Source organism: Astyanax mexicanus, chromosome 24 (assembly GCF_023375975.1).
Source record: "Astyanax mexicanus isolate ESR-SI-001 chromosome 24, AstMex3_surface, whole genome shotgun sequence".
NCBI classification, from domain to species: domain Eukaryota; kingdom Metazoa; phylum Chordata; class Actinopteri; order Characiformes; family Acestrorhamphidae; genus Astyanax; species Astyanax mexicanus.
The window spans coordinates 12,363,632-12,382,971 of record NC_064431.1 but is presented as its reverse complement, the minus strand read 5'-3'; the positions used below and the strand labels follow the sequence as shown (position 1 = coordinate 12,382,971).

General features: G+C 40.0%; 1 protein-coding gene across 2 annotated transcripts in view; it reads left to right on the top strand.

Annotated features, from left to right (window-relative positions):
• The window catches only part of stab1 (stabilin 1), an 82,382-nt gene extending 68,703 nt beyond the window's left edge, over positions 1-13,679 (top strand). Inside the window, exons 60-69 of one of the 2 annotated variants that reach the window (XM_049471631.1) lie at positions 746-890; positions 1,271-1,404; positions 1,621-1,786; positions 1,872-1,978; positions 7,438-7,557; positions 7,695-7,844; positions 9,441-9,554; positions 9,705-9,860; positions 9,980-10,078; positions 11,182-13,679. In XM_049471631.1, the coding sequence (XP_049327588.1) occupies positions 746-890; positions 1,271-1,404; positions 1,621-1,786; positions 1,872-1,978; positions 7,438-7,557; positions 7,695-7,844; positions 9,441-9,554; positions 9,705-9,860; positions 9,980-10,078; positions 11,182-11,244 (1,254 nt within the window). In that variant the 3' untranslated portion in view covers positions 11,245-13,679. Of the gene's footprint in view, positions 1-745; positions 891-1,270; positions 1,405-1,620; positions 1,787-1,871; positions 1,979-7,437; positions 7,558-7,694; positions 7,845-9,440; positions 9,555-9,704; positions 9,861-9,979; positions 10,079-11,181 lie in introns of those variants that run through there. The other variant, XM_049471632.1, reaches the window with a different exon arrangement.
• Positions 13,680-19,340: the final 5,661 nt, after the last annotated feature.

Below are 19,340 nucleotides of genomic sequence, written 5' to 3'. Positions count from 1 at the left end.
TGTAGGTTAAGTTTGCCAAGCAACATACACTGTATGACCAAAAAAAAAAGTCGCCACCTCGTTTTAACTAAGTAAATTATGTGGGGTTGATGCTACAGTTGGTCAGGTTTAGGTTCAGCAACAGTATGTGCTGAAAGAATGAGGTCAGCTGACTACATGAATATACTGAATATAGACCAGGTTATTACACCACTGGATTTTTTCTTCCCTGATGGTACGAACATATTCCAAGATTACAATGCCAGGATTCATGGGGCTGGAATTGTGAAAGAGTGGATCAGGGAGCATGAGATGATCATTTTCACACATGGATTGGCCTGAGAATCTTTGGGATGTGCTGGAGAAGGCTTTGCGCCGAGGTCAGCCTCTACCATCATCATTACAAGATCTTGGTAAAAATTGAATGCATCACTGGATTGAAATAAATATTGGGACATAGCAGAAGCTTATCAAACCAATGCCACAGGGAATGAGTGCTGCAATCAAAGCTAAAGGCTGTACCTTTTTTTTGGTAGCGACTTTTTTTGGTCAGGCAGTATATGAAAGCACAAAAATGCAATTTCACTTTCTTTAAAAAAAATATATATATATATATATATATTTTTTTTATATACATTGGAATTAGAATACAAAAATAGTTATATTTAAAAATTGAGGACATAAACAAATATTGTACAATAATCTTACAATAATTTCATAACTTTGCTTAAACCTCATTCTCAGTCTATTATTTTTGCCCTGTCAGAATGAGAGGCGGTGTGAGTGCCAGGTTGGGTATGTGGGGAATGGAGTCCAGTGCCTGGAGAAGGTGGTGCCCCCTGTTGACCGCTGTCTAGAGGACAATGGGGGCTGTCATCCCAAAGCCACCTGTAAAGATCTGCATTTCCACAGTAAGACCCCACAGTGATCTGATCAGTGTTATTCAACTATGATCTCAGTTTCAGATTCTCCAGATTTGAGGCTCTTCAAATTAATTTCTGTTATTGTTGTTTTGCTTCTCTGAGAGATTATATATTCAAATCTGGGTTCTACAACATTAACTAGGCTAATATGCAGAATTCCTCAGAGGTGTGATTAATATGCGTGCTCTTGGTTAGATGATCCCTCTGATAGAATCCAGCTCATTTAGTATCTTCTTCATGTTTGGAGATTTTCTTAAATGAGGCTGTCCTATAAAGAGAAAGTGCTAATTTTATGAAGTAGATTTTGGTTATTTCTGGTTAATTCTATTTGTAATAATACTCATCATCAAATGTAATTTCTTTTTTAGCCAAAACAGCTGGAGTTTTCCATCTGAGGTCGCCAGCAGGAAAGTACAAGATGAACTACACCACAGCAGAGGCAGCTTGCAGAGCTGAAGAAGCCACCCTCGCCACTCTCTCACAGCTTTCCGATGCCCAGCAGGTAGAACATTTCCAGATTTAATTTTTCCTACCTAGCAATTCAGTCTTGAGGCAGCAGCAGTTTGTTATTCTGTTGTATATAATGGGAACCTTGGAAGGTTCATTGAGTACTGCATACTGTTGCATAACTTCATTAACTAACCCCTAATATTGATACTATGAGAAATAAGATAATTATCCTGATAATGTTTTTGTCACTGATGTTTTCACCTTCTAGCTGGGTATGCACCTGTGTACCGCTGGATGGATGGATGGAAAGAAAGTGGGCTATCCGATACGATTTCCTTCTGTTAAATGCGGCGACAACCACGTGGGAATAGTGCTGTACAAAGATCCAGTTGACCTGAGCAGCCCTTACGATGCTTACTGCTACCGAGTGAGAGGTGCTATAAAATAAGCATGAACAGAGTGTTATATGTGTGTTTGTGTAATCAAACAATGTACAATAACACACCTATTGCTTTTCAGACGTAGAGTGTGAGTGCGGTCCTGGATATATCGGCAATGGCGAATTCTGTAATGGCAATCTAGCGTCGGTCATCGCCACCAATTCAAACTTCTCAGTATTTTACTCTGTAAGTAGTTTAAATCTCAGCCCAGTACATAATCACATAAACACTGGTCTTTTTTCCACTGCAGGACCAAATGGTTACTTTACCAGTGCCATACCATTTTGTGCTGTTGCAGACCCATTAGCCCAGTTACATTTATCTTTTTCCATTTGTTAAGTTGCTAATTGAGAACCAAGAAGCTCACAGTGTCTCATCTGTCGGTAACCTGCAGAAAAAAAACATACTAGCTACAGTGGCTTGCAAAAATAATCATACCCCTTTAACTTTTTCAAATTGTTTCACCTTACAACCACAAAACTTTATTGAGATTTTAAGTGATAGACCAACACAAAGTAGCACATAATTTTGAAGTAGAATGAGAATTATACATGGTTTTGAATGAAAAATCTGGATAAATCCAAAAGTATTCAGCCCCCTATATCAGTATAATAGACACAGTTCACTGCAATTATAGCTGCAAGTCTTTTGATTGTGACTGAGCTTTTTGCACATTTTTCTTTGCAAAACATCTCATGCTCAGTTAGGTTAGATGGAGAGCGTCTGTGGACAGCAATTTTTATATTTTGCCACAGAAGCTCAGTGGGATTTAGGTCAGTACTTTGAATAGGCCATTCTAACGCATGAATATTCTTTGATCTGAACCATTCCTGTTCACATACGTCATTAAGATGGTGCTGAACATGGCTGCCGTGTTGTGAGCTTCCACTCCAAGTTTTTTACTCACATATACAGCTGTACTCTGTGACGTGACAATAAAAATCCTGAATCTTGAAACTTTCACTGTAGATCTGGCTGTATGTTTAGGGTCATTGCCTTGCTGGAAGGTGAACCTCTGCCACAGTCTCAAGTCTTTTGCAACCTCCAACAGGTTTTCTTTCAGGACTGCCCTGTATTTAGCTCAACTCTGACCAGCTTCTCTGTCCCTCCTGAAGAAAAGCATCCCCACAGCATGATGCTACCACCACCACGTTTCACAGTGGGGATGGTGTGTCAGGGTGATGAGCAGTGCTACTTTTTCACCAAATGCTAGTTAATGGCCTCGTCCCATATTTTTACCATCCTACCCCAAAATTGCTACTGTGCTGTTAATATTGCAGCTACCTGGATAATCCCACATTGCAAATGCTGCAACCAGGCTTGTTCCAAATATCTAGTGTGGTGTTACTGTACTTTGGGCCATAGAACCATTAAGTGGGAGGGCTTAAAGACCTATTGGCTAGCTGGGCTGTGCTACTGCAGATCTCCAAATATAAATTTTAATGATTAGCACCCTGACTAATATGCTAATAATATAATTACCTGTCAGTTTTACTGCACTGGGAGAATCCACTTTAAGCTGCAGAGCACCAGTGAGCTGGAATTCACTACAGGAAACTCTAAAGACCTTTAGACAGCCTGTAGCTGTTTTCGTTTTTCTTTTACCTTTTATTTACTTTAATCATTTTGTCTGTTTACTTTTTAACCTTCTCATTTATTTATTTCACTCATCCTTTTATTTAATGTATTATCTGTTTTACTTTACCTTTTTATTTCATTTATTTTGTCCTTTTATTTATTTATTTTATTTATTCTTATATTTTATTTATTTATATATTTATTATTTCTTTATTCTTAATTAAATCCTATATTGTTAGCTTGTTTTTCTAATGCTGTTATTTAATTGTATTGTTTTGTTTAAGAAGTTTATTATTTTAGCTCACCATACTTGATTTTTATTTTAATTTAAATTCATTTGTACATCCCTTTAAAAAAGAGGAAAATGAGGATTAGATAGATAGATAGATAGATAGATAGATAGATAGATAGATAGATAGATAGATAGATAGATAGATAGATAGAACTTTATTGATCCCTTTGGGAGGTTCCCTCAGGGAAATTAGGGTTCCAGTAACAGCATCAATACAGTACACACAGATAGAAACGAAGAGTAGGTGACAGGGAGTAATAAAATAAAACTAAACAATCTTACAATATAAAGTGCAAAACAAGTAGACAAAAGTATAAAACAGCAAATATAATTAGTATAACTATAAATATAAATATGCAGTGAATGTATTTGAATAGAATTTTTATTGCACTTATTCCGTATGTATTATTTTATTGCGCTTAGTCCGTATGTGTTATTTTATTGCACTTAGTCCATTTGAGTTGCTACTGCTCCTCCTCATCCTCTGTCCTCCTGTTACTCCTCCTTCCCCCAGGGGAGGAATTGTAAAGTCTGATGGCATGATGGACAAAGGAGTTTCGGAGTCTGTTGGTCCTGCATTTGGGGAGGAGCAGTCTGTCACTGAACAGGCTCTTCTGGTTGCTGATGACGGTGTGCAGAGGGTGACTGGCATCGTCCATGATGTTCAGCAGTTTGTCCATAGTCCTCTTCTCTGCCACCGTCACCAAGGAGTCCAGCTTCATGCCGACCACAGAACCAGCACGCCTGATCAGTTTGTCCAGCCTGGATGAGTCCTTCTTTGATATACTGCATCCCCAGCACACCACGGTGTAGAACAGGACACTGGCCACCACAGACTGATAGAACATCCACATGAGTTTCTTGCAGATGTTGAAGGACCGCAGTCTCCTCAGGAAGTACAGCCTGCTCTGACTCTTCCTGTACAGGTGGTCAGAATTACAGGTCCAGTCCAGCTTGCTGTCCAGCCACAGCCCAAGGTACTTGTAGGAGTCCACAGCCTCCACCTCAACCCCCTCAATCAGAACTGGTCGTGACCTTGGTCTGGACCTCCCAAAGTCAATAACCAACTCCTTGGTCTTTGAGGTGTTGAGCTGCAGATTATTCCTGTGGCACCAAACAGCAAAGTCCCTCACCAGAGTTCTATACTCCTCCTCGTTGTCGTCCCTGATACACCCCACGATGGCTGTGTCATCTGCAAACTTCTGAATGTGACACAGCTCGGAGTTGTAGCAGAAGTCTGCGGTGTACAGGGTGAAGAGGAGAGGGGCCAGCACCGTGCCCTGAGGTGCTCCAGTGCTGCTGATCACAGTGTCAGACGTGATGTCCTTCAGCCTGACATACTGCGGCCTATCAGTGAGATAGCTGAAGATCCAGGCGATTAGGTAGGGGTCCACTCGCATCCCATCCAGTTTATCCTGGAGCATAAGGGGCTGGATGGTGTTGAAGGCACTCGAGAAGTCCAAGAAGAGGATCCTCACTGTGCTTTTCCCCTTGTCCAGGTGTGAGTGGGCTCGGTGTAGCAGGTAGAGGATGGCGTCTTCCACACCAACACCTGCCCTGTATGCAAACTGTAGACAGTCCTGGGCAAGCTGCACCTGCGGTCTGAGTAGACAGAGGAAGAGCCGCTCCAACGTCTTCATCAGATGTGAAGTGAGTGCCACCGGTCGGAAGTCATTCAGCTCACTGGGCCGGTTCTTTTTCGGAACTGGTACTAAGCATGATGTCTTCCAGAGGGTGGGCACTCTCCCCAGCTGCAGGCTCAGGTTGAAAATCCGTTGTAACGGTTCACCCAGTTCTGCCGCGCAGGTCTTCAGGATTCGGGGGGACACCTTGTCTGGGCCTGCTGCTTTCCTGGGGTGGAGCCTCCTCAGCTGTTTCCTGACTGGGTCTGCAGTGATGTATGATGGAGTGTGTGTTGGGGTGGGAGAGACTGGGGGGAAGAAACTGCTGGAAAGCCTGGGGGGAGGTGTTGAGGGAACCGGGAGAGATGGCTGCAGTGTGGTAGAGAGTATGGGAGTATATTGTTCCCCCTGCAACTCTGGTCTTTGAGTTGTGGCCTGTGATGGTTTTCACACCTTCCCAGACCTCCCTCATGTTGTTCTCCTTCAGCTTCTGCTCCACTTTTCTCCTGTAGCTGTCCTTAGCTTTCCTCACACAGCGTTTCACCTCCTGCTGTGCTGCTTTCATCTCCTCCCTGTTCTTGCTCCGAAAGGCAGCCTTCTTTCTGTTCAGGACAGCTTTAACTTCCTGTGTTAGCCATGGCTTGTTATTAGGGTAACACCGTACAGTCCTCATGGGACAGACCACATCTGTACAGAAGTTAAGATAGTCTGTCAAACAGTGTGTCATCCCATCTATGTCCTCACAGTGTGGGCCAAGCAGCACATCCCAGTCTGTGGTGTCATAGCAGTCTCTGAGGGCATCTTCCATTTCTGGGGACAACCTCCTGATGGAGCTGGTTGTTGGGGGCTGTCTTTGAACCAGGGGGATGTATTTTGGCTGAAGATGAACCAGGTTGTGGTCAGACCTCCCCAGTGGGGGGAGGGGCGTGACGCTGTATGCCTCTCTTACATTAGTATACAGCAAGTCAATTGTCCTGTTGTTCCTGGTCGGGCAGTCCACAACCTGGTATAAAGCAGCAAGAGTAGAGTCCAATGTTGCGTGATTAAAATCCCCGGAGATGATAATAAAAGCATCGGGGTTCTGTGTTTGCAGCCTTGCTGTGACTGAGTGAATCCTCTCGCTCGGCGGAATGTAAACACATATGGCGATCACGTGACTGAACTCCCTCGGCAGATACAACACAAGACCGTCTTTACAGAGATATGTCCCGGGTTACACCAACGATTGTTGACATAGATGATGAGTTCCCCACCTTTGCTTTTCCCGCATGCTTTAGTGTCTCTGTCGGCTCTCACGGTAGTGAATCCCCGCAGGTCCACGTTAGCATCCGGTACTAGCCGGGTTAGCCATGTCTCCGTAAACATAAACAAGCTGCTCTCGCGGCAAATCCGCTGGTTGTTCAGTGCAGACAGCTCGTCGATCTTGTTCGGCAGCGAGTTTACATTCCCCATGATAACGGAGGAAACAGATGGTTTGCAGCACCGCCGATTGTCCGCTAGCTTAGCCTTTAGCTTAACCCCAGCCTTGGAGCCCCTGGGTCTCCGCTTCAGCTCCGCCGGGCTCCCGGCTCGCCCCATTGTTCTCAGCGCCAGCAGCTCCTCTCTCAAATAAGAGAGAAAACTGCCTTCTGGTTGCATCTTAAAGTTAAAAATATCCGTGCGATATGTATAAAACACAATATGTCTTCCTTAGAAGAGCAAGAAAGTAGAAAAAAAGTGCGGAAAGAGGTTAAAAAGTTACAAAACTACGGAGCTACTGGAGAGGCAGCCGTCTCTCACAGCGCCAGACTACTACTACCCTCAGTGTATTACTGAATAAAATGGGGGCGAGTAACACAAAAGTAACGCAATAGTTACTTTTACTGGTAACTAGTTACTTTCATACTGGAGTAACTCGGTTAGTAACTCAGTTACTTTTTTGGAGAAGTAACTAGTAACGTAACGTGCCCCACACTGGTCTTTATGCACTCCCACCCAACAGTTCTGTGGCCCCAAGTACTTTTACCAAACCGGTTTAACTGTGTCAACATGGAAAAGCCAGAACATTTATCAGTGCTCAGAAACTTTAGGCCCTGCAATTGTAAAGCAGCCACTATGTACAGACGTACTAAATGTACTTTCATCAATAATGTTTCTCTTGGGTCCCCTGTTAGACATTAGTGCAGTATGCTGAAGCTACAGAGGAGGGTAAGAACCTCCTAAACTTCCTGTCAACTGGGTCTTCCAACACCACACTCTTCGTGCCACATGATGCAGGATTTTCTGGAAACGAGGTAAGCTGTCTGAGAGCTAAACAAAGAGCTTCCAGAGCTGGGAAGTTAATGTTCAGTCCACCAGTTTTAGGTTTAGGTCAGATCTGGTGAACACTCTGTTCTTTCTGTAGCTGAACTCTCTGCTGTTTTGATTTCAGACTCTATCTTGGCGGGACATGGAGTACCACATATCCACCAACAACAGCTTGCGTTTCTACGAGGATCTAAAGCACAACACAGCGATCCCTTCTAGACTGGGTTTTAATCTCATAGTAGTCATCGCCTCAGATAACAGAACTCAGGCTGATGTAAGTGCAGCTGTACTAATCAGTAACTTTGGTGTATGTTGCTTTGACGTACAGTTAAGTACAGTTTTATATGGTTGTTGATAAATGCACACTCATCGTCCAAAAAAATAATTGCAGCCAGACAAAATTTAGAATTGCAGTGAACTATCTTCAGTGACAAGCCCTGCATTTGTCTTGGTACAGATGACCAACAAATCTATGTGTGGAGGCACTTTGTTCACTGCAAAGATAAACATTTTTGTCAACCCTTACTGACTCTTTGCAAGCACAAGAGGTCCTCCAACCAGTAGCCCTACTTTTCTTAACACACACACACTATTCCACAGTGCTCATCCATACACTGCTGCTGTCTCAGGAGCTTGCCTTGAAAACACAGATATTATGCCATGGTCGGATACATCACCAGACCTATCCCTGATAAAAATGCTATAAGTACTCCACTTCCACCCAACATCTGCAGGAACTGTATGAACATTTTTGAGCTGCATGAAATGAATTATCACTGGATTAGGAACCTCTAAATTTTGCATTACAGATTCCTTGCGCATTCATTACACACTACTTTAGTATATGTATCTTATTAAAGCTGACCAATCGTTCCCTTTATTAGTTTTTAAATATTCATTTATTATTCTCAATTTATAATTATTTATAGTTCCTGGTAACTTTTATCTTTTATTCAGGGTAGCATTGCAACACATTTTCCAAATATTTTAGCAAATTTTTCTCTGCACAGTGAGTGCATATATGTATGAAGAGTATCTCTTCTTGTCAATGTGTTAATACGTTGAAATATTATTATATTTGAATATTGGGGAAAAGCTACTTTATTTCAGTAATTCAGTTTAAAATGTAAAACTCATACATTATATAGATGTATTACACACAGAGTGATCTTTTTTAAGTGTTTATTTATTTTATTGTTGATGATTATGGCTTACAGCCAATGGAAACCCAAAAATCAGTATCTTAAAAAATGTATATTTTTTATAAATCCAATTGGTACTTTTGGCAGTGTGCCAAGTCCTGCTGGAAAATTAAATCTGCCTCTTCATTAAAGTTGTGAGCAGAGAGAGCATAAAGTGCTGTAAGATTTTGTGGGAAAACACTGCACTGACTTTGGACTTGATAATAAAACACAGTGGATCAACACCAGCAGATGACATGTCTCTCCAAACCATCACTGATTGTGGAAACTTCACACTAGACCTAAAGCAGCTTCACTCTCCACTCTTCCTCCAGACTCACAGATTTACAAATTAAATGCTAAATTTACTGATGGTCAGTGATGGTTTGGAGAGCTGTGTCACCTGCTGGTGTTGATCCACTGTGTTTTATCAAGTCCAAAGTCAAATTGGTCTTATATAATGAAATTTTTCTGAGCTACTGACTTTTGGGTTTTCATTGCCTGTAAACCATAATCATCAACACTCTGTGTTTAATACATCTATACATATATATATGAGTTTCACAGTTTAAACTGAATTACTGACATACAGTACCTTTTCAATGATAGTCTATTTTTTTTAAATGCACTAGTATATGACATACTTTTATTAGAGCCAGCTCATGGTGAATTATGTTGAATTCCCACAGGATTCTTCACCCCTCAAACTAATTAATAAACAAGTTATATTAGACTGGGATATTCCAGCCAATAATGGGTTAATCCACGTCATCCAGGGGCCTCTGCGGGCCCCTCCTGCTCCTGTAAGTTAACATTTCTCTATCATGCTTTTTATGTAATGCCACATATTAAAGTTGTAATGTAAAAATTGACGGTATCTGTTAAAGAAAATGTGTGAAACTTGGTTAATATTGTTTTGTATGGAAGTAAAAAGTGTATATGTTGATTTTCAGGTCACACGCCCAACTCCATCAGCCGTTCACTCGCCGTCCAGTGCACCAGCTGTGACCACAGTGCTGCTCATCATTTTTATTGGGGGTGCTGTTGCTGGCGTGGCATATTATTTTCTCAAACATAAAAACGACGCCTTTCGCTTCCAGTATTTCAGGGCAAGTTCATAACACACTCCCTGTGTCCAGTTGAGGAGTAATAAAATAAATTTGTTGCAGTTTAAGTGAACCATTTTTTCTAGTAAAGTGTGATGATATGTATTGTGTATCTTCAACAGAATGACGATGAAGATGGTGCTTCCACGAAAAAACCTGCTGTAGTATCCATACCTAATCCTTTATACACTGGTTACAGGGCCTTCGCTGAGCCTTTTGGGGTATGTACTGGACCTATCAACAATATATATATTGTTGCGATATTTGTTATTGTTTTCCTATTTTAAACTGTTTAAAATGATCATAAATCATTTGTGATCTGTAAATCTGCAGACCTTATTATACACAGCCATGCAAAGACGTTTTCTCCCAAAATTTTAAAGAGACTCCCTGATAGCATTAAATTGTACAACATGCCAGAAATCAGGACATTGTATATCAGGCTCTCTAGTATGTATACTTTTTGAGCATGATGACACAATTGAGAAGCTGAGTAACAGGCATGGCATGAGTGTTACACTGGACTTAGCCTTCTTTTTTTCATAGTGCCTCAGTTCAGGTTCTTTCTGCAGCATTATGAGTTCAATCACAGTGAGTATAAAGGCAGCTACCCCTGTCTATATTGCCCATTGTTGGCAAATGACTGTAAGATATGTTGAGGCAAATTTACAGGGGTTCTTTTTTCACTGGAATAGCTAATAAGACACATACTAGCTGCTAACCGTGCTACTATATTAATGTCCTTTAGGATGAGGCCAAACTCACTCTGTGCTTATAGAATAGAATATAAAATAAATTAGGAACATTAGGTTATTAGTTTACAGGTTAGACAATATAAGCAAAAATGACAGCTGCATAATAAATCTTTAAATATATGGTTGCATTCAAGGACGTTTAAGATGTTTGTCAGGGTGGGATGTCCGTACTGAACAGACAAAAAACACCTGGGTGCAATAAGGAGGGGGTGTCATAAGTAACAGTGCCAGGCCTGTTTTGCACTGAAGGCAAAAAAGTACAGTTTTGGCCTTGTGTCAACTCTATGAGTGGGTCGCAGAAGGCGGTAACATAAACACAATTTTAAACCAGAATAGCTCTAAAAATACCACTGTGCTGGCAGTGCAGCATGCCTTGGTTTCTGGCTACAAAAAAAGCAACTGGCCCAACTTGTGCCCAACCACAGCAGACCACCAAACCACGCTCATATCTGCACCAAAAGCTGCGGCCCTCGTGAATCAGGTTATCACAGATTATCATCACAACTATGCTGGGTCTTTAAACAGAACTAGAGACAGAACCCACTATTCTCTCCTGTTTTGTGTTTCAGGAACCAGAACAAGCAGAGTCTCCTACCATGGAAGTAGAAGAACCTCCAAACCTGCTGGACTAGAATCTAAATGACAATGCATGGGAAATACAATGTACAAAAGTTTTCTAAAGGTGTGTTTTACACTGTTCATTTGTGTTTTCAATTCATATTCTTTATTTTAACCTTCTCTTGACCTTCAGGCCTGCTTAGAAATAAAAGGAATTCCACAAAATAAATGTATCTCCTGTCAAATTCAGATTTTTGAATTCAGATTTGTTGTAAAAAAAGATGTTACAAAAAAGTTTTAAATGTAAGGCCCTAAAACCACAAAGCTACAATCATAATCACAAGCTAAGGCTTAAGCCACATAGCTAATAATTACCCACGTTTTAAAAAAAAGCAAATGTTATAGCTGTAAAGCCTTAGCCATGAAAGCTAATATTCAAACTGTCAGCTAAGGCCTTAGCCACAAAAGCTAAGGGTCAAACTGTAAGCTAAACCCTAAGCCACAAAGGGCTAATGTTCAAACTGTAAGCTAAAGCCTTAGCCAGATAAGCTAACGTTTAAACTGTAAGCTAATGCCTTAGCCAGAAAAGCTACTGTTCAAACTGTAAGGTAAAGCCTTAGCCAGACAACCTAACATTCAAACTGTAAGCCAAGGCCTTAGCCAGAAAAGCTAAGGGTCAAACTGTGAGCTAAAGCCTTAGCCAGAAAAGCTACTGTTCAAACTGTAAGGTAAAGCCTTAGTCAGAAAAGCTAATGTTTAAACTGTAAGCTAAAGCCTTAGCCAGAAAAGCTAAGGGTCAAACTGTAAGCTATAGCCATATCCAGAAAAGCTAATGTTTCAGCTGTAAGATAAAGCCATATCCAGAAAAGCTAATGTTCAAACTGTTGCTAAAGCCATCGCCAGACAAGCTTATGTTCAAATTGTAAACTGAGGTCTTAACCAGAAAAGCTAATGTTTAAACTGTAAGCTACAGCCTTAGCCAGAAAAGCTAATGTTTAAACTGTAAGCTAAGGCCTTAGGCAAAAAAGCTAAGGGTCAAACTGTAAGATGAAGCCTTAGTCAGAAAGCTATGGTTTAACCTGTAAGATAAACCCTTAGCCACAAAATCTAATATTCAAACTGTAACCAAAAGCCTTAGCCAGAAAATCTAATGTTTAAACTGCAAGCTAAAGCCTTAGCCAGAAAAGCCAAGGGTCAAACTGTAAGATAAAGCCTTAGCCAGAAAAGGCAATATTTAAACTTTAAGCTAAAGCCTTAGCTAAAAAAGCAAATGTTTAAGCTGTAAGCAAAGGCCTTAGCAAGAAAAGCTAATGTTCAAACCGTAAGCTAAAGCCATAGCCAGAAACGCTAAGGGTCAAACTGAAAGATGAAGCCTTAGCATGAAGAACTAATGTTCAAATTGTAAGCTAAAGCCTTAGCCAGAAAAGCTAATATTTCATCTGTAAGCTAAAGCCTTAGCCAGAAAAGCTAATGGTCAAACTGTAAACTAAGGTCTAAGCCAGAAAAGTTATTGTTCAAATATTTAGCCAAAGCCTTAGCCTGAAGAACTAATGTTTAAATTGTAAGCTAAAGCCTTAGCCAGAAAAGCTTATGGTCAAACTCTAAGATAAAGCCTTAGCCAGAAAGGCTAATGTTTAAACTGTAAGCTAAATCCTTATCCAGAAACGCTACGGGTCAAACTGTAAGCTACAGCCTTAGCCAGAAAAGTTAATGTTTAAACTGTAAGCTAAGGCCTTAGGCAAAATGCTAAGGGTCAAACTGAAGCCTTAGCATGAAGAAATAATGTTCAAAGCTAAAGCCTTAGCCAGAAAAGCTAATATTTCATATGTAAGCTAAAGCCTTAGCCAGAAAAGCTAATGGTCAAACTGTAAACTAAGGTCTAAGCCAGAAAAGTTAGTGTTCAGCCTTAGGCTGAAGAACTAATGTTTAAATTGTAAGCTAAAGCCTTAGCCAGAAAAGCTAATGGTCAAACTCTAAGCTAAAGCCTTAGCCAGAAAAGCTAACGTTCAAACTGTAAGCTAAAACCCTAGACAGAAATGATAATGTTTAAACTGTAAGCTAAATCCTTAGCCAGAACAGCTAATGTTCAAACTGTAAGCTAAAGCCTTAGCCAGAAAAGCTAATGTTAATACTGTAAGCTAAAGTCTTAGCAAAAAAAACTAATTTTCAAACTGTAAGCTAAAGCCATAGCCAGAAAAGGTAATTTTCAAACTGTTAGCCAAAGCCTTAGCCTGAAGAACTAATGTTCAGATTGAAAGCTATAGCCTTAGCCTGAAAGACTAGTGTTTAAACTGTAAGCGAAAGCCTTAGCCAAAACAGCTAAGGGTCAAACTGTTAGCCAAAGCCTTAGCCTGAAGAACTAATGTTCAAATTGTAAGCTAAAGCCTTAGCCAGAAAGGCTAACATTTAAACTGTAAGGTAAAGCCTTAGTCAGAAAAGCTAATGTTTAAACTGTAAGGTAAAGCCTTAGCCAGAAAATGTAATGTTTAAGCAGTAAGCAAAGGCCTTAACTGTAAGCTAAGGCCTTAGTCAAAAAAGCTAAGGGTCAAACTAGTGATGTCAAACTCAAAACGCAGAATCGAACTGAATCGATTCATTTGAATCATGGTGCTCCGAAACACTGTTTCGAAGTCCGTATCAAAAGGGGAAAGCCACTTGACTGTTTTCAAAACGGGTTTCGTTACGTCACGCAGTTTCGAAAAATTTCGAATCTTTTCGCGCGTTTTAGTTTGCGCTTAAGTTCAAGCAGCTGGTCTGAGATCAGAATGCTTGGTCTCATATCTGCCCATCGGAAAAGAAGACCCTATGGATTACTGGCTCAGACACTCTGCCGTCTTTCCTCATTTGTTTCAATTAACAAAAAAATATCTCTCAATTCCAGCAATCCAGCAGTCCAAGCACTGTAGAACAAATCCTGTTTATTAATAAAAACAACTGATTACTTGTAATGTTTAATAAATAAAGTATTACACAAGCATTTCCCTACCTTGCAATGTAAAATGAATAATGTCAGCTTTATAAATCCACTGACCATACCTGTCAAGTTTTAGATTTAAAAATAAGGGATATTTTCCTACGTCCGATTAAAGCCGTCCCACCAGCCCAACGAAGGTTCAGTATCCCTTACATTTTAAGACAGGTTTACAAGAAATCTAAGATAACCACATGTGAACCATTTACAGACTACAATTAGATTATCAGAATCTGATAGGCCTACCTTTGTTGACACTGAAATTTTGTGGACATTCCTACATATGTCATTCTTTTAATACAGCCAAATTAAAAATCCTTTTCTAGATATTTAAAAAAGTTAAGATTTCATGTCTTTTTTTGGCATAAATGCACTCTTTTATATATGTTTTATTTATTTAATGGATTTAAAAATGAACAAAGGGTGCACAAATTCTGCAAATTGACTGTTGGTGACCTAAAAATAGTATCATGAGCTTTTACTAAAAAGACATGGACCAGATATATTCCATCAGTAAAAATTAGTTCTAATGGGGTCTACATAATTAATACTTTTTAATTAATACTTCTTTCTGATCATTTCAGTTAATTTCGGTCCTCTCCACATTTCACAAGCTGTAAATTTTTTAATTTTTAAAAGGTTTAATCTGTGTGTTTTTATTCGGAGACGAGTATTTTTAAGCAGCTATCAGAAAAATCTCCTCACAGTTTACATGATTAGCCTAACGTTACCTTTCTTTTAGAAAAATCTCCGTATATCCATGTTTTAACATCAGCTGCTCCGACTAGCTGCCTGAACTCACAGCGGGGGGCGGGGCGTCTTCCCCACACTGACCCTCATTTGCGCTCCGCAAAACCAGCAAGCTGATTGGCTGTTTCTCCTGAAAGGCGGGACTTTCTCCTTGAACCGGTACCACGATTGGTTAAGAGACACAGAGCGATCAGTGCCCTGTCTCCTCAATAATATAGTTTTTAAAATTGTATTATAATACGGGAAATTTACGGGAAAATACTAATACGGGAGGACGGCGGGAAAGAGGGGTAAAATACTGTAGTTTCCCGGCCAAAACGGGAGACTTGACAGGTATGCCACTGACTGTGTATCATACTGAAAAATACATCTTACTGACATCATTAAAACAACCCTGTTCTCTGCAAAATGATGTTTTCATGACTCAAATTTATTTAGGGACAAAAGATGCTATGGGGGAATATTTCTTTAATTTTCATAAAAAACACTTCACTTCTGTTTCTGTTAAGAAAAAATTGTGGATTTAGGCCCTGGTTGCCCACTAGATGTCACTGTGGCGTGTGATGATTCGAACGTTTCACAAGATCAAATCCTTTTCCGAATCAATTGGTTCATTTGATTTGATCTCCCAAAAGCCCCACTTTTGCCATCACTAGGTCAAACTGTAAGCCAAAGCCTTGGCCAGAAAAGCTTATGTTCAAATTGTAAGCTAAAGCCTTAGCCAGCAAGGCTAATGTTTAAACTGTAAGATAAAGCCTTAGAAAGAAAAGCTAAGGGTCAAGCTGTAAACTGAAACCTTACCCAGAATATCTAAGGGTCAAACTGTCAAGGTGTCAAGCTTTAGCCTGAAGAACAAATGTTTAAATTGTAAACTAAAGCCTTAGACAGAAAATCTAGTGTTCAAACTGTAATCTAAAGCCATAGCCTGGGTTGCCACCTTTCAGAATTTAAAATAAGGGACGCCCACCACGGCTCCTCTGCGCAATATTCCGTTTTGTGTTTTAGATTCATAAGAAATCTTTTGGAGCTTTCAGTATTTTTTTTTTCTCAGTTGCGCTTTTGGATTAATTTAGACCTTCTTTTTATGGGTGGGTGGGGACTAGTCGATTATTGGCTGCTGTAAATAAGCCCCGCCCACTAAGGTCATTCCACTCGCTCAAAGCAGCACAACCCGCGATTTATGGTTTGTGGGAAATGGCGAAGCGTCACAGTGCGGGGGCTCGCGGGCCGGTTCAGAACTATAGCTCACAGGCGAGCTGCAGCCTGAAAGCTTTTCCACTGCGGGATCAGGAGGTTTTAAACGCCGTGCCGCCGCTGTGTTTCCTGGCTGATTCTGATCTGCTAGTAGCGACCAGGTCTTTGCAGTGCCCGACCCGCCCCCGAGCCTTCATGCAGATCCCTCTACCCCCTCCCGCTAAGCGGCTCTGTGTCCCCCGGGTGCGGAGAGATTAACCGTGTGCAGACCCGGTTCGGTTAGTGAGCGCTCCGTGTGGATAAAACACTCGACTAACCCGCAGCGCTAAAGCGGCTGCACTGTTTGGGCTGTAATACAACTTATTTAAGTTCCATTAATATTATAAAATCAATTAACGTTAAGTTGAATGCCAGTTATCCCCACCTACTACCAGAGCTTTATTTTGTATTCAATTTTGTATTTTACAATCATGCATATGAGTTGATTTTTTATTATTATTCTTACCTTGCCTAAAAAGCAACTCTTATATTTATTGTTCATATTTTGTACACAATTCTTTTTTATTTTACACTAATAATAATTGTTTTTTATACTTTTTACTTTGTCTGAAAAGGAACTCTTAAGTTTTTATTATATGTTGTATACAATTTTGTATTTTACAATAAACATAAAAGTTGCTTTTGATTCCAGTTAAAAAAAAAACATTTTTGTCATTTTTATATTTGGTATACAGTGTTGTATTTTACTAGCAACGTGAGTTGCCTTTTTATTATGTTTTTATTAACCGCTCTTTTGTATACACAATATAAACAAACATAAGAGTTGCTTTTTAGAAAAGGTAATAATAAAAAATAATAAATAAAAAAATAAAAAATAATAATATAATAATAAAAACAACTCATTTATTATTGTAAAATAATACATTTAATACAAAATAAAGCTCTGGTAGTAGGTGGGGATAACTGGCATTCAACTTAATTGATTTTATAATATTAATAACGGAATTTAAATAAGTTGTATTACAGCCCAAACAGTGCAGCCGCTTTAGCGCTGCGGGTTAGTCGAGTGGTTCTGAGCTCAGAGAGGAGTTCTGTTCAGGTGTTTTATCCACACGGAGCGCTCACTAACCGAACCGGGTCTGCACACGGTTAATCTCTCCGCACCCGGGGGACACAGAGCCGCTTAGCGGGAGGGGGTAGAGGGATCTGCACGAAGGCTCGGGGGCGGGTCGGGCACTGCAAAGACCTGGTCGCTACTAGCATTGTTAAGCTAACAGATCAGAATCAGCCAGGAAACACAGCGGCGGCACGGCGTTTAAAACCTCCTGATCCCGCAGTGGAAAAGCTTTCAGGCTGCAGCTCGCCTGTGAGCTATAGTTCTGAACCGGCCCGCGAGCCCCCGCACTGTGACGCTTCGCCATTTCCCACAAACCATAAATCGCGGGTTGTGCTGCTTTGAGCGAGTGGAATGACCTTAGTGGGCGGGGCTTATTTACAGCAGCCAATAATCGACTAGTCCCCACCCACCCATAAAAAGAAGGTCTAAATTAATCCAAAAGCGCAACTGAGAAAAAAAAAATACTGAAAGCTCCAAAAGATTTCTTATGAATCTAAAACACAAAACGGAATATGAAACTCTCCATTCAATAATAAATATTGTTTGCAGACATGATTTTAATTTTAGTGATATCAATAATAGTCCTTTTGTTTTCAAAATTAAATTTTGTGGTTATAATTTTGGTTCTTTTTTTTTTACGCTGGTCTTTTTAGGAAAGGGGTGATTAAAAAGCAATTAGTTATACTTTATAGCTTGAAATTAAATCTTAATTTAAATATTTTCATGTGCAACAACAAGCATGTCAAATATAAACCAAATACATTGAGAACTTAATATAATTTTTTATGTGCATACTATAGGGACACACTTTAAAACATGGGGTCAATTTTACTTTAAGAGGAAGAAAATGAACAAAAAACAGTGCAAACGTATCTGCTTATTCAATAATAAAAAAGTGCAAGAGTTACTCCTTCCCTCAACAGCCTTGCGTTCATAAGAAAATAATTCTTAGATTACATTTTTTGGTACAGCTTTCTGTGTATTTTTGGTCAAAATGTTTGTTTGTGAGTAATATAGTGTCCAGTGATCTCCTGGAGACTGTGTATATATAATGGATTAAAATGATTAACAGTTATTAAATAAATTTGTTAAGAGAAGTATAATTTTTTTTCTCTTAACAAATGTATTTATTAACTGATAATCCAGTGGAGTTATGTATCATAACTAAGTTTTGGGAGTGATCCACGCCCTCACTCCTCCCACTTCCTTCCCTATTTAAACCGTCACTTCCTCTCTACATGCTCATTGAACAAACCTCGCACGCACCTCCTCCCCATTCTCTTTTCGTGTTTCTCTTCATGTGAGGGGGGGCTTCGGCTTCACGCTTTACAGCGAAGCTGCCCCGAACTCCACCCCAATACTCTGAGTTCGCTCCCCCTCTTTTCTTCTTCTCTGCCCAGTCAAGGGCGTGGGTCAACAAAAGTTTGATTTGTTATATCATACCACAATAGTCTACTACTACTTTACTTGCCATGACCAGATAATAATGTAAAAAACATGACCAGATAATAACTTAATTACCCATAACAGTCTCAGGAAATGACAGGGGAATGAAGAACTGTGAGACTGATCTTCTGTGTTTTTAAGTGTTGGCAGTGTTGCTCTACTGATTCATACTGTCTGATTGGGGTGGAGTCTGTAGGTAACTGCTGCAGCAGCACACAGAGGAGCAGGAAGGAGGGGTCTAATGTTGATCTGTGTGTGACAGACATGTGGATTGGACATTTATGGAAATATGGAACAATATCAGATAAAATACGGAACGCAACATTTAGTTGCCAAAAAATGGGCGATTTTTACGGGACGAGAGGCAACCCTAGCCATAGCCAAAAAAGCCTCAGCCAAAAAAGCAAATGTTTTAAACAAGCTAGTTCATAGCCCCAAAGCTAATGTTCTAAACACATGCTAAGGCTAGACAAGTCTTCAAACTCTTCATCCATCTTCACAACGCTTCTTGGTGCTTATTTCAAGACCAGGCACCTATACTATAAGTAGTATTTTAGCCAGAAAAGCTCATGTTTAAACTGTAAGCTAAAACTGTAAGATAATTCCGGTTAAAATTTACTGCTCAGAACTAGGAAACTACAACATACCAGTTAAAATAAAACACAGAATTAGTGCACAGCCAGAAAGCTAAT